The 14980-nt window shown below is 48.3% G+C and overlaps 1 protein-coding gene across 1 annotated transcript; it reads right to left on the reverse strand.

Moving 5' to 3' along the window:
• Positions 1-5893: 5893 nt before the first annotated feature.
• Positions 5894-10250, reverse strand: PENK (proenkephalin). The gene is made up of 3 exons (XM_055546846.1): positions 10132-10250; positions 9558-9698; positions 5894-6858 (listed from the first exon to the last, which is right to left on the reverse strand). Exons 2-3 carry the CDS (start codon positions 9693-9695, stop codon positions 6205-6207), a joined length of 792 nt encoding a protein of 263 aa, XP_055402821.1. The 5' UTR covers positions 9696-9698; positions 10132-10250; the 3' UTR covers positions 5894-6204.
• Between the last annotated feature and the right edge of the window lie 4730 nt (positions 10251-14980).

The raw sequence follows: 14980 nt of genomic DNA on the forward strand, positions 1-14980 counted from the left end.
TCTCTATCATCTTAATGCTGATTTTTTTCTTCTTCTTTTTTTTTTTTTTTGGCTGTGTCCACACAGGTATGTGGGACCCTACTTCCTCAACCAAGTATCGAACCTATGTCCCCTGCATGCAGTCCTAACTAGTGGACCACTGAGTAAGTCCTTTAATGCTGATTTCAAAGTGTGAATCTCTTCATGGCCTCTCCCCTAGTCTTAGCACTTTTTCTGTCCATAGAAGATCTAGCATTTTACAAGAATGAGAAATTGAAAGGGGATTTGCAGAAGGTTGGCTCTTTGGTTCCTGTCCTCAACCCCCCGTTCCGATTTCTTTTGTAGATCAGTCCCCCGACATGGGGAGACAGAGACCCTTGAATTGTCTGGGGTTCTCCAGGGAAGACAGCAGTGGAGTCTCCTGTCACTCAGCCTGGGTGCGAGGCAAGCACCCAGTGACAATGGGAGAGGATGTCTCTGTAATCGGTCACCTCTACTGTATAATCATAAGAGATTTGATTTAGGCCATACCTGAATTGCCTAGTGGTTTTCCCTACTTTCTTCCATTTAAGTCTGAATCTTGCAATAAGGAGGTCCATAAGCTGAGCCACAGTCAGCTCCCAGTCTAGTTTTTGCTGACTACATAGAGTTTCTCCATGTTCAGCTGCAGAGAATAAAACCAATCTCATTTTGGTACTGACTGACTATTGGGTGATGTCCGTGTATAGAGCCCTCTCTTGTGTTGTTGGAAGAGGGTGTGCCTGTCCCTTCAGTGAAGGGGCTCCTTGAAACAGCTCTCCCATCAAAACCGCTGAGTCCCCTACAAAGTGGTCTGTCCTCCTCATCTGGCTGAGGACCTTCTACTAATGGCAGGGAGCCTGTGGGGAAACAGCAGAGACCGACAGGCACCCAGTGGGGAGGGCACTGCTGTAGCAGACACTCCACCTTGTGTTCCAAACGGGGAAGAACACATCGGGTACAGCTTGAGACATCACGTAAACTGCCAGTGATGCCCTGGAGTCTGTCTACAGGCGGGGTTATGGGCATACAGTGGAGATTGAAACAGGGAGATAAAAACTGTCCCCTGAGGAGTCCTTTATGTTAAAAAAATTTATTTATTTATTTGGCTGTTCCTGGTCTTAATTGTGACATGTGGGATCCAGTTCCCAGACCAGGGATCGAACTCAAGCCCCCTGCATTGGAAGCCACTGGACCACCAGGGAAGTCTCCTAAAAGCATTTTATAGTTTTAAAAAAATTCCTGCATTTATTTCGTGGTGTAAGGCCACTCACCACAGAGCAGAAAATAGTTAGGATGCTTCACTTGAAAAATAAATACATTTGAAAAGCAAAAGTGTAACTTAGAATACCCGAGTGGTCAATAGGCACATAAAATGATGTTTGATCTCATTAGGAATTAGGAAAATGTAAATTAAAACAAAATTTACAAAAAGATAATATGAAGAATTGGTGGGACATACACTGCAGTTGGAGAAGGAAATGGCAACCCACTCCAGTACTCTTGCCTGGAAAATCCCATGGACAGAGAAGCCTGTAGACTACAATCCATGGGATCACAAAGAGTCGGACATGACTGAGTGACTTCACTTTCACTTACACTGCTGTTGCTTCTAAGTCACTTCAGTCGTGTCCGACTCCGTGCGACCCCATAGACGACAGCCCACCAGGCTCCCCTGTCCCTGGGACTGTCCAGGCAAGAACACTGGAGTGGGTTGCCATTTCCTTCTCCAATGCATGAAAGCGAAAAGTGAAAGTGAAGTCGCTCAGTCATGTCTTGACTCTTAGCGACTCCATGGACTGCAGCCCACCAGGCTCCTCCATCCATGGGATTTTCCAGGCAAGAGTACTGGAGTTAGGATTCCAAATTATACAAACTCTTTAAAAACTGGTGTGACAAGCTACCTTTGAACATATGCACATCCTAATATCTGGCAAATCCAGTCTTGATTATATTCCCAAGAGAGCTATCTCACTGTGATGAGCAACACAGTCACAGCAGTATTTACAATAACCCCAAACTGGAACCAAAATGAACCCCCCTTAATAATACAATGGGTCTGGTGGTATTTTCAGGCAATGGAATACCATATGGCAATAAAATAATGTACCAACAATGGCTCTATGCAACAGGACGACTGAATTCCATAAATATAACTCTAGCCACATAGATGGAAAGTTTAAAAGTATGCAGATTAATCTGTGGTTATACAAGTCAGGAGAGTGTCTATCCTTGGGGAGCAGAGGTGAGCATGCTTGTTCAGTCATGTCTGATTCTTCCACCCCATAGACTGTAGCCCGCCAGGCTCCTCAGTCCATGGGATTCTCCAGGCAAGAATGCGGGAATGAGTTGTCGTGCCCTCCTCCAGGGGATCTTCCCCATCCAGGGATTGAACCTACATCTTAGTCTCCTGCATTGGCAGGCAGTTTCTTTACCACTAGTGCCACCTGGGAAGCCCACATGGCATGGTATGTCTAAGCTATTGCATCGCTCCCTTTACTGATGTGATGTTTGCAGTCTAAGTCCCTGAGAGGCCCATGTGAGGGATACCTGGTTCCTGAGAGGATGAGGTGAGGCATACCTTGTCCCTGAGAGGACTAAGTGAGGCAGAGAGAGGTAGAGAAAAGCCCAAGACCCACTAGTAAGAGCTGAGGGGGTTTAGAAGGCAGTAGCTGATCCTGTCTGGGCTGCCTCTGTGCTGGCGAGGCTGAAACATCTTATGTTAACCTGTTCCCACCACTTAATGAGGCTCGGACGAGGATAGTGTGGCAGGAGAGCTTCCCATCACACCGCTAGCTGGGATTTCTACGCAGGCAGCCTGGCCCCAGAAGTCACAGTTTATCACCTCCTAGGAGGAACCCAGTGGCGTGCATGCTTAGTCACTCAGTTGTGTCCGACTCTCTGTGACCCCTTGGACTGTATGTAGCCCACCAGGCTCCTCTGTCCATGGAATTCTCCAGGCAAGAATACTGGAATGGGTTTCCATTCCCTTCTCCAGGGGATCTTCCCGACCCAGGGATTGAACCTGCCTCTCTCGTGTCTCCTGCATTGGCAGGTGGATTCTTTACCACCTGGGCCACTTGGGAAACCCAGGAGGAACCCAGATCAGGACTCAGGCTTGGAGGTGGAACTGGGGAAGGGAAGGGAGGTAAAGGGGGAAAACAGGGCCAGGACAGGGACGGGGTGGAGCAGCAGCACCCTCTGCAGTACGTGGGGGTCATTCTCAGAGGCACAGAGTTTTCCCAGAGACTCTCAGTGAGCCGCGAGTTTGAGCTCATCTTGCCCTGGACTCTAGCCCATCAACCCTAAGTCCTTGTCTGGGCTTGTCCTCACCCTAGGTTGAGGTTACGGGACCTAGAGCACCTGTGCTGAGTGCCATGGCCAGGACACAGTGATTTGTTTTAAAAGAGCATCCCAGGGGTCTCAGGCAAGCACCCCAGCACATTTAAATAGGAGTCTTGAAAATTCAAACTTTTAAGAGATAAAGCTGCAAAATTCTGATGACAGAAGCTCAGCCTGGTAGGACAGCACAGGGGTATCTGGGGACATAGGAGCCCCCGGGGCACATGAGTCCCATTTTGTGTATAGTCGCCCTTGTTCACTGGTTAAGGTCAGCCTGGGTGGGTTTCTTGCTTTCTGTGATGTTCTGAGAGGAGCTGGTGGCCCCATGTTCACCTAAAGGGAAGGAGTCATCTCGTCCCATGATCTTTCCTTTCTCTTCTCTTGCCTCAGTTCCTTCCCCGCTAAATGTTTGTGGCGTGCCCTCTAGGTCCTCAATTCACCAAAAGGTGTAAGGGGTGAGCAAATACAAGAGCTGGCTACACTATTACTGGGCCCTTGGCAGAGACACTAAATGGTGAAGCAGAGGCCAGGCATTGGTTTGTTAACCACTTTGAATGTTTGAGCTCTGACTACACAGCTACCCCAAGCAGAAATAAAAGGGCTCCTCATAAAGAATGGTGGCTGGTTTGAAAAAAGTCTATCCATTTGATTACATTTTCTCAAACATCTTGGGTGAGATACCTATGTACACATATTGCTTTATTGTAACATAATAATTAGGTTATTATCAGGAAGGGAAGAGGCATGCTACTCTTATCCTTGGGTGTAGGCCGGATTTCTGTTTCTCAGATTTGGCAATCCTTACTTCCTGGGAGAGAATTAAATGACTTCTTTATTTCTCAAAGGACTAGCCCCATGTCTCTCAAATCTGACCTACAGGTGGGTTTTATTTGGGCCACACGGGTTTAAATGGAATCAATGGCTGAAATGAAAAACTTGAGATGTTGTCGTGAAGATGGAGGTTTCAGATTTCTTTGGAAAAGTCTGGCAATACTGGCTGGCGGTTCCCAGGGAAGAAATTGACTCAGGCTGAATAGAGACCCAGGATCTCTGATGTGCTTTGGCCCCGTCATGTCTGACTGGTCCAGGCATGGATTTCCAGGGGCCTGCTGCTGTTTATCAGCTCCTTCCCAGTCTGCTTCACACACTTACATTATCTGCATCTCTAGCTCAGAAGGAGGCGGGTGCTGGCCTGGAAGAAGTTAGTTTGTCAAGGATGAGGGAGATAGATAGTGGGCAGGGGTGGGGGCGCTCGGTGAGTGGCAGGGACCTGTGACCCTTTGCACTGGCTGGGAGGATAGTGCATGGCTGTGGGAATGTCCTGGGAAGCCAGTGGGGCTGGATGCAGAGCGCGACGGCCCCACTGGATTGGAGCCTGCGGTCTTGCACAGCACTGCGCTGCAGAGCAGAGGCTCCTCTTCTGTGGCTAAGCTCTGATCTTGGGGGGAAGAACTCAAAGGAATGGATGAGTGAGGGTCCTGGGAAAATGACTCAGTGGACAGGAATTTAGCTGCAGGTGGTTTCAGTTAGAAACACAAAGACGTGTTACATTTTTTGCTACCTGAATGTTGTCCCAAATGGCTTAATTAATGAAGTAGTCATAAATCCCTTATGTGATGAGAATTTGCCTTCCAAAACATTCATAGTACCTTGCCCAGGGATCTGGTCACCAAATCCCTTGATTAACTCATCTATCCATTCATCAGATATCGGAAGACCCACAATGGTTGTGACGTAGGAGTGGACAATAGTATGCAAGATAGCATCTCCAGTTCTTCCGAGTCTTGTGGTGATCTGGATGAGAGACATGGAACTGGAGTGGAGAGGACATTGCTTGGGAGCAAGAAATTTGGGGTCTTAATTCCATTTCTGTCCTTCAACTCCTGGGTAACATTGGGCCAATGACTAGATCTTTCTGGGCTCCATTTTTCTTATTTGTAAAACGGGGCTAAATTATCTAAGTTTTTTTATTAACTTCTAAAATACTTTGCTGAAGAAAAGAGACACACACATATGAATGTAAAATGTAGATTTTCTTATACATAAGGGCATAGTTGGTTAGGCTTTGGTGTTCTTTATGGATGTGAATTCCAGAAATGAGAGTCACAATACATTGTGTTTCCCTTCAGTGTGTTCACTCATCTTTGATTTCATATTGTTGTTTCAGTTGCCAAGTCGTGTCTGATTCTGTGACCCCATGGACTGTAGCCCACCAGGCTCCTCTATTTATTGGATTTCCCAGGCAAGAATACTGAGTGGGTTGCCATTTCCTCTTGCAGGGGATCTTCCCAACCCAGGGATTGAACCCACATCTCCTGCACTGGAAGGTGGATTCTTTACTGCTGAACCACCAGGTAAGCCCAACATTTCGTATATAAGGAATCAAATGAAAAATGTTTTTATAGGTTTGGCTGTAGGAAGAGGAGGAGATCAGTAATGCTTCTGTCAAAATCAAATGGTTTCACTGTCTTGGAGTTTGCGATTTGCTGGCGAAACTGAAGGGCAAATGAGACCTCTGAAGGAGAAGAAACTTAAGAATGTTATGCAGTTGGGGTAATGGGTTTATTATATCTACACACAAGTAGGCATTTATTGGCATTGTGTCAAAAATAAAGGACAAAGTGATAACAAAAACTGAGCATGGAAACAAGACAGCAGCAACACACCAATATTTAAAAGCTTAAAGATTCTTAGAACACAGAACCTGGAATCACAGCTTTCAGGTTGTATAGTTAATTATCTGGACTCTCAAGTCAACTATATAATGCAAGTGACACGAGACAATACAACACACCAGCGCAGCAGTCTCTCACTGGGGGAAGAGGAAGGCTTGCTGGGGCTTCAGGTCACTGATGGGAAAGGGGATTAAAATCTCATAAATCCTCCGTATCTTTTCTCCATTTCAGGAACTTCCTTGGAGTAACTTTCGCCTTCTTCCTCGGAGGGTAGGGGCTCGGCGAAGCGCTTGAGGAAGCCACCGTACCTTTTCTGGTAGTCCATCCACCACTCTGGACGACCCACTCTTCTCATGAAACCCCCGTATCGCTTCTGCAGCTCTTTGGTTTCATCTTCTAGGTGGGGGCTTCTCTTTAAGCCTCTCATGAAGCCCCCGTATCTCTTGCTCACGTCTTCAGCATCACTGCCCTCCTGGTGGAGGCTCCCCTCTCGCTGGTCCCCGGCTCCCAGCAGCTCCTTGAGCAGGTTGGAGGAGTTGCCCAGGCCGTCATCTTCCTCTGCATCCTTCTTCATGAAGCCCCCATATCTCTTGCCAAGGACCTCACCTCCATTTGCCTCTTCCTCCGCTTCCAGAGGGTACAGCTCATCCATTTTCTTCATGAAGCCCCCATACCGCTTCATGAAGCCCCCGTACTTCTTGGCAAGCAGGTGGCTCTCCTCCTGTTTGCTGAGGGCACTGGTGGCATCCGGAGGAAGCTCTAGTTTGGTCAGCTGCAGAAGCTCCTTGCAGGTTTCCCAGGTCTTGAGAGAAGGTAGTTTCCCCTCACATTCCAGAGTGCAAGCCTGGGGAAATAATCTGATTTAATGACAGAAGAGGCTTTTCTGATTTCACTCAGTAAACACATTTTCAGCCCCCACCGCCTGCCCCGCTGGGTCACTCTATGCTTGCTTTGATGAAGAAACTCCCACTTAATAATCTCATTTTTCTTACAACTTTTTGTTGTACTGAACAGGCAGATTGAAGGAAAATCAGAAGGGGAGATTGTGAAGAACTAACTGAATCAAATTAGAATTTGTCTTCGAATTTTAACAGATTGTACTATGCTGTACTATTGCAATATTGTAAAGATATTTTCCTACCCAATTTTAACCTATATTTTTCTTAGCATTTCAGTTTTTTTATGGTTCTACTTATAGAACTCAGTTACTAACTCTTGATTTAGACATAAAAACTAGGCCTTTTCTTGAGATTTAAAATATATTGGTATATTACTTAATATGAAATATGTACATATCATTTTTCACAAAGAAAAGAAGCATTTTATTAGTGCAACAAAATTCTGGTATATAGTTAATCAGCTCTTACTAATTATTTAAGTTTTGTGTCTAAGAAAATTAAACACATGCACAAATAAAAATCTACAGATCTAATAAAAATAATGGTCCTATTTTATTTTTGACCTCTGATTAAGAAAACTAACCATTATTAAAAATTTAAGATGTTCAGATTTCAAGACTATTTCCATCCTCAAGTGAAATTTAAACACTCCATTTGCCAAAAATTTATGTTGAATATTTTGTATACTATTACCAAAAGGTTATTTTAATATTGGCATTCCTTAAAACAAATAATGGCAAATAACTAGAATAACAGTCATTAGTACAGAAGTGATATTAATTTATATCTTACAGCCTCTCTCTCTTATGCTCAGTTATGTTGGACTCTTCGTAACCCCACGAACTGTAATCCACCAGGCTCCTCTGTCCATGAGATTTCCCAGGCAAGAATACTGGAGTAGGCTGCCATTTCCTCCTCCAGGGCATCTTCTGAACCAGGGATTGAAATTGCATCTCCTGCATTGGCAGGCGATTTACCTGCCACTGGGAAGGTAATATCCACCCGGGAAACTGATATTCCTACAGCCATCTATACATTTTTTTTGTATTATTTATCATACTTTGTGTTGGAGAGTAAATTCAGTTTGGACATCAGTCATGGCATGGCTGCTCATTATTTTTTAATCCATCATAGAATGAAGTGCAAGTGTCTTTCACATGGTGCAAATTCCACAATTATTTGTTACTTGATTTTACTACATAATTCTAGCTAGGCAAGCTTATTTCTCATGTATCTTTTCTTTTTCTTTCTGTTTTTTTTTTTTTTTGTCTTTTTCATCCAAGCTAAAATTTCAGAGCTGCTGTAATTCTAACAATATAGTGGTTAACAAGCCATTTGTCACAGACAAAATAACTATCCTATATGCAAATTCCAAGAGAAAACCAATCAGTAAAACACAAATAAGAAAGAAAAATATGGATGCAGGGGATTGTCACCACTACTAAAGATGCAACATTTTTTCTCAGAGTTTAAATATAAGACCTATTTGTCAAATGGAGAGGATGGCGCAATCCAAATGGAACAAACATTTAACCTGAAACATACTGTCTTGGGTTCTGTAGAATCCTTCCCTTAGTGATTTTCCTTGTTTTGTGCATCTAGGTAAGAGAATTGCTTCAGAAGGTCTGGAAAGGCACTTGACTCTTTGGATTAATACATATGCTCTGCCCAACTTTTTAAGTCATCACAGAATCTCAACAAATTGAGACAGGGCAAATGAACCCTTGGGGGAGCTACTTAAAATGAAGCTTCTTGGGCCCCCACTTCAGCGATTCTGAGTCCCTGGGGGCAGCAAGAGTGATTTAGGAGCATCGGATTACCATTAGAATGACAGTTCTTTTGAACTTAGATTCATTTCTCCCAACAACACCAAGCCCCTGTATAATTTATCTTTGCATCATAGGCCACCTCTTTGGACTCTCTGTGCCCCTTTCACAGCCAAATTAAACTGTTGTCTTACTAGTTTAATTAATAAAATGTACTATTAACGATAGTACCTTCTAGGCATGATAGAAGTTGAATTTCAGGGGGACTCACCTGTAGAACAGTCGCCGACCCATCTCTCCTGTCCACTGCATTCTCCCTGCCTCCTCTCTCTTTATCCACACCGTCCCGTCCCCGCGCCCCCCGCACCACCCCTCCCCACAAGTGAGGGTCATGGTCTGAGAGACCTAAGGTTAAAAGGGCTAGAGAAATGAAATGCAAAGACAGACGGCGAGATTATCACTTAAAAAACTGTTATTTGCGGGAAGGATGGGTAGATGCTTGTGTGCCGAAGGGGCCCTAGGTGGGCTATGTGAGCAGGTGGGTGACTGAGCATCTTCCCTGGGGCAGGTGGGGGGGGGGGGGGGGGACAGCCGGTGCTCTCCGAGGTCCTGAAGAGAGAGACAGCGCGCACCAGCGGGGCGCCCACCTCCCCGGGGTGAAAACGAACAAGGTTTGCGCGGCGACACCGCCGCCCTTTCGGTCCCTAGCTAATCGCGGGGACCCGAAACTTAGAGCCAAAGCGGGACCTTGGTTAGCGTTCGGGGAGCAGTCGGGACACCTGGGTCACCTGGGGTCGGCGCCGACTGTGAGCACGGCGGGCCCGGGCTGTGCGCGCAGGGTCCGGGTTAGCTGCTCCCGCACCGCGCGGAACACTCACCAGCGGGTTGAGGTCGGTCGGGCGCGCCAGGCGGTAGCTGCACGTGGCGCAGTCCTGGCTGCATTCTGCCCTCACGGTCGCCAGGAGCCCGGGGCCGAGCGCCAGCAGCCAAGTGCAGAGTCCCAGGAACCGCGCCATGGGCTGCGGGGAGAGCGCACAGAGCTTCAAGCCTGTCCGCGCGCTCAGCCGGGGCCCTGGCAAGGACTCCGAGCCGGGCAGCCGCAACTAGGGTGAGGGTGCTTCATCGCACCAGAGCTCACGGGACGCTCTTTCCTGCCCTCCCCCGCTCGCCCGGGGGACCGCTCCGATCGCCTCTCGGTTCCCGAGTGGTCCCTGTGGCCCGGAGCCCGGGGCGGCCCCAGGCACGGCTCTCTGCAGGGCAGGATTCTGGAGGGGACTACGGAGACCAAATTCGAGAGCCCGGGAGCCCGGGGAGTGGCGACACTGACCCGGGTCACATACAAGGAGCGGAAGAAAGTTGGGAGACCCCATGCAATGCAACAAGGAATAAAACGCAGCTGGCTGAGAGCCCCAAACCCACGCAGCAAGGTGGGCTTCGGCCGAGTTCACTCACGTTGCCGCTGTTCGGGGCACGCAGGTCGGTCGGGGAAACCGGGTCCGGGGCGACTCTCGGCGGGGGGAGAGCCAGGAAAGCGGCCGGGCCTCAGTCTCACGGTCCTCGGCGTCGCCGCGGCTGCAGCGCAGAGACGGGTCTCCGACCTCGCCAGCCTCCCTCGCCGTCCAGGCTGCGGCGGCAGGAGCCACTTTATAATTCGTCCGGGAGCGCAGGAGGCGAGCGCGCCCCAATCGCCGGCGGGCTGCCGTTGACGCAGGCCCTACGCCGGCTGAGCACCGCCCCCGCCGGAAGAGGGGTCCCGGCCAGGGCGGGGGGACCCTCGTGGCTGCGCACCCCTCGGACGGGTGACACACCGAGGCAGTTAGGAAAGTTGGGGAGAGGGTGCGATGAGATCAAGTCCCCCCGCGTAAAGTCACCGCAATTGCCTTCCCCGGGGAGCGCGCTTAGCATCAGAGTCCAGGTAGGGGTTTAGTGGGTAGATAGATTGATTTAGATTCTGGAATGTGCTGGAGACCCTAGGAGTAAGTGCTGGGATTACCCCGCCCCACCTCCTCCTGGAGCGCCCCCGCCGTCGGGGTGGGCATCCGGTACAGCCGTCCGGAATGTCGTCACTTGTCCACCCATCTGTCCCCAACGCACTAGACTTCTTGCTGACAGTAAGGCGCGTAGTAGGCGCTCAGTTAATGGTTAAGGGAATGACTGAAACTTTCTGGGAATCTTAACATCTCCGGAGGGCGCTTTTCCTTTTTGCGTTAGTGAGACCCCCTTGCCAAACGCGCACGAGGTTGCCAAGTTCCCACGCTTCGGGAACGACTTTCTGTCCGACCAGAGTGTCCTGGGGGATTTAGGCCAGTGAGAGGGGGTACGGGGTTGGGATGGTCCCAGAACCATCCATTTCAGGAACTAGTAGATTTTTGCAGTTATCTTCTGGGGGAAAGCTGGGACTGTGATGGCGAGAGAGCGAGGTGGGAGGACTCGGTGCCCAGGGCGTCCCGCGCTTGGGGCGCGTACCTCGGCTTGACTGGGAGGTGGGAGAGCGCCGATGGCGGAGGCGCAGGCTGTCTCTCATCTGAGGCCCGCTCGCCACCTTGGCTCTGCGGAAGATTACCAAGATGCAACCATTTACCTTGTCAGTGTCCCCATTTGGAAAATTGGTACAGAGGTAATGGGACAAAATAGGGCTGAAGGCTATCCATAGTGTTCTGGAGAGACACAAATGAAATAATGGACCAAAGCACTTAGCCTTAGCAAGCCTGAAGAACGTGCTTCTAATCCTGACATCCATATGTCTTTAGGTTTTCTATCAACGTATCTTTCGTTTATTGTTTACTTATCCATCCATCCATCAGCCATCCATCCTTCCACCCACCCATCTTCCATCCATCCATCCTTTCATCCATTCATGTACCTATCTATCAATCCTGGTCCTAGAGGGAAATCACAGAGTCCCAAAGCTGGCAGACGGAGAAAGTATCCCAGTGCTTTCCCAGCCAAAGCGCCGTCTGCCCTTAGACCTTTGCGTGGCCAGCCGCCACAGGGCTTCTCCGAGCTCGGGCGGCGTTGCGTCTTCCACTCTGGTCACTAGAGGGCAGCGCTTTCCTGCGTAGGTCTGGGCACCGGGGAAGAGTAGCGCGCCAGCAGCAGACACGCACACGAGTGCCCGCGGAGCAGCATCGCGCTCCGCCTGCCTCCGGGGCAGGGGCAGCCCCGCACCCGGCGGGGAAGCGGAGCGCGGGGCTGCGGCGACAGAACGCCCCAGACAGCCCAAAGGAGCCAGATTGACATCTAGCCAGAAAAGCAAGACGCTTCCCCTTTGACGTTTTAGGCTTTTCACAGGGACGCTGGTGGAGAGCTGGTGATGTCTCCAGCCACTCACCCAATAGGAACGAGGGTTCCCCCTGCTGCCTGGGGTTTGGAAAGGCAGCAACTACACAGCAGTGCTCAGCGCGAAATGATTGCACGGACAATCCAGGCTTAAGGGGAGAGAATACTTGCTGTATCTTAGCACAGGCATACCTGGGATCACTCAGGAACAGACTTGAAACTCGTAACGGGAGACTGGAGGCTGAGACCCTGGTGTGAATGACTGCACCATGTGGTGCATTCCCTCAAAGGCCCCTTGGAATCTTGGAAAAGTAGTAGCTGAAGACTGAAAGGGGACTTGGGGATAAGTTACTTCAATCTTTATTCTGAAGATGGGAAACCGAGGCTCAGAGCGTCCAAATGACCATCCAGACATAACCAGGCAGAACCAGATCATCTCACACGTCTCTAGGGAGAATCCCGCCCCCCTATCAGACTCGGTTTGTTTCAGTTGGAGCAATTACTGTTTGCTCTGAGTTAGTTTTTCTTGTTGCATCTGCATGTTTATGTATGCTGCTGCTGCTAAGTCGCTTCAGTCGTGTCCGACTCTGTGCGACCCCATAGACGGCAGCCCACCAGGCTCCCCGTCCCTGGGATTCTCCAGGCAAGAACACTGGAGTGGGTTGCCATTTCCTTCTCCAATGCGTGAAAGTGAAAAGTGAAAGTGAAGTCACTCAGTCGTGTCCGACTCCTAGCAACCCCACGGACTGCAGCCTACCAGGTTCCTCCATCCATGGGATTTTCCAGGCAAGAGTACTGGAGTGGGGTGCCATTGCCTTCTCCGATATTTATGTATAGTTTTCTGTATTTTTGGTTGCCCTGGCTTTCTCTAGTTGCAACAAGCAGGGGCTTCTTTTGTTGCAGAGCAAGGGCTATAGGTGCTATAGTATTGTGGCTCAGTAGTTGTTGCGAGGCATGTGGGATCTTCTGGGACCAGGGATTGAACCTCCCAAACTGGCAGGTGGATTCTTAACCACTGTGCAACCAGGGAAGTCCTCTCTGAGGCTTTTTAAATGTCAGGAGAGAGAGGAAAGGAAACCGAGGGCCATTCCCTAGGAGTAGGGCAGGGTATTGAATGCCCAGCACCTGCCTGGGTACTTGGGGTGTAGATGGTGCTGAATGAAATGTGTGTTGACCGACTGACTGAAGGAATGAGGTAGGGACAGGTGGGTCTATTTTTGTGCCCCAATCAGCCTTCTCCTTGTCTACCCTGGGGCTACAGGTCATACATTTTTGTGTTCATTTTTGTATTTGAACAGTTGCTAGAGGGTCACAAAGGATTCATCTTTTCATGATCCTTTAAATATTTCAGGAACTAGTAGATTTTTGCAGTTATCTTCTGGAGAAAAGCTGCCCTTGTAATCAGACTAAAATAAAAGAGAAGAGAACCTTCTCTTAAAGCAGCTAACCCAGAGAATTCTGATTCCCAGGTTAGGATCAAGACCTTGCCTTCTAATCCTAAGGTCCTTGACATCAGACAGAAGAGAGTCATTCTAAAGACCAACAAATGTGGCTTGTAAAACCCTGAGGATGAGTAGTATTTTACTCAGTTCTTATGTATTCTGGGAGCCCAAAGGAGGGATTTTTAAAATGTTCTCTCAGTGTCCTGTCATTTCCAGGATGGAAGATGCTTAAGTTGAACCATATCATTCAGGTGCCCGTTCTTTTTCTTGCTTCCCCTTCCCACCACCCAAACACACATACTTTATTATGGAAACTGGTTTCTCTGCTCTTCTCTACTGTAGCAATAAAATAGCAGCAGGGGATAGACGGCAGTTCCTCGTTCTGGGGATTGTGTAATGTTTCAGAGTAAAAGCACCATATTCTCACACTTCTGATGTTTGGAGTCACGGCAGAGCACGGCAGACCTGCCCCTCTTCAGTCACAGTGTGAAACGCGGGCTTTGCGAGATAGGATTCTGTGAGCTGGGCATGTTGCTGTAAAGGATCACTACCAAAGCATTTTCTTCAGACTGGAGCAGAAAAAGCATCCTGGCAGAGAGGCAGTAAGCAAAGTTCCTGGGAAGATGATTTGTGATGTAATAAATCCACATTCTAAGGAGCATGAATGCTGGCACATTCTCATCCTCAAACAGTCAGGAAGCAAAATAAACCCCTTGGAAGAAAAAGGAACCTGGTACAGAGTTGCCTGAAACTGAGTTTAAATAATAGAAAATGTATCACAGAGAGAGAGAGAGAAAGTGAGCAAGAGAGAGAGAAAGACAACGAGGAAATATTAAAAGAGCCAGGAAGGGAAATATACATTTTAGTATTGGGAATTCTCAGGCAAGAATACTGGAATGGGTTGCTGTTTCCTCCTCCAAGGGATCTTTCCAACCCAGAGATCGAACCAGGGTCTTCTGAGTCTCTTGGATTGCAGGCGGATTCTTTACCTACTGAGGCATTGGGGAAGCCACATTTTAGTGTTAAGCACAGGTAATTAGACCATGAATAAAACAAGTCACATTATGACTCAGATTGAAAGAAGATAGAGCTACAGATCCTTTGGCTGTTTGACTTTTGAAATGACTTTGGAATGGAATTGGCATTGGAGGAATTTAACAGCCACTCCAGAGAACTAGTCATATTAAAAAGTTGTATTGCCCCTTTGAATCTAAACTGTATTTAATCACTTGACTTTTATTTGTTTTGGGCGGTTTCCAAAATCAAATTCTAGATCCCACCTGCAGGACCTGAAGAAAAGGTGATCAAAAGTATTAATTGAATGAATGAAGACATCCACCAAGGAGGCGGTTTCCATCATTGAGGCAATGCTAGAAGAGAAAATCAAAACAGGTTTTGGGTAACAAGAAATCACTGACATGAAATCTATGGCTCCAGGTACCCCACCTCTGGAGCGGACCCACTGCATACGACCCACAGCACAAGCTTTACACATGATAGGTCCTCAGGAAAGTCGTTTTTGTAAAACATGTTCCTCTTGTGGCTACATCGCCCATAGCTCATGTGCTCGTGGGGTGGAC

This window comes from Bubalus kerabau, chromosome 14 (assembly GCF_029407905.1).
Source record: "Bubalus kerabau isolate K-KA32 ecotype Philippines breed swamp buffalo chromosome 14, PCC_UOA_SB_1v2, whole genome shotgun sequence".
Taxonomy (NCBI): Eukaryota; Metazoa; Chordata; class Mammalia; order Artiodactyla; family Bovidae; genus Bubalus; species Bubalus kerabau.

Bases quoted from the DNA above. Each gene is read 5' to 3' on its own strand.
- PENK (XM_055546846.1), bottom strand. From the start codon at position 9,695: ATGGCGCGGTTCCTGGGACTCTGCACTTGGCTGCTGGCGCTCGGCCCC. The intron at 6,859-9,557 runs GTGAGTGTTCCG...TTATTTCCCCAG, and splicing joins CGACCGACCTCAACCCGCTG to GCTTGCACTCTGGAATGTGA.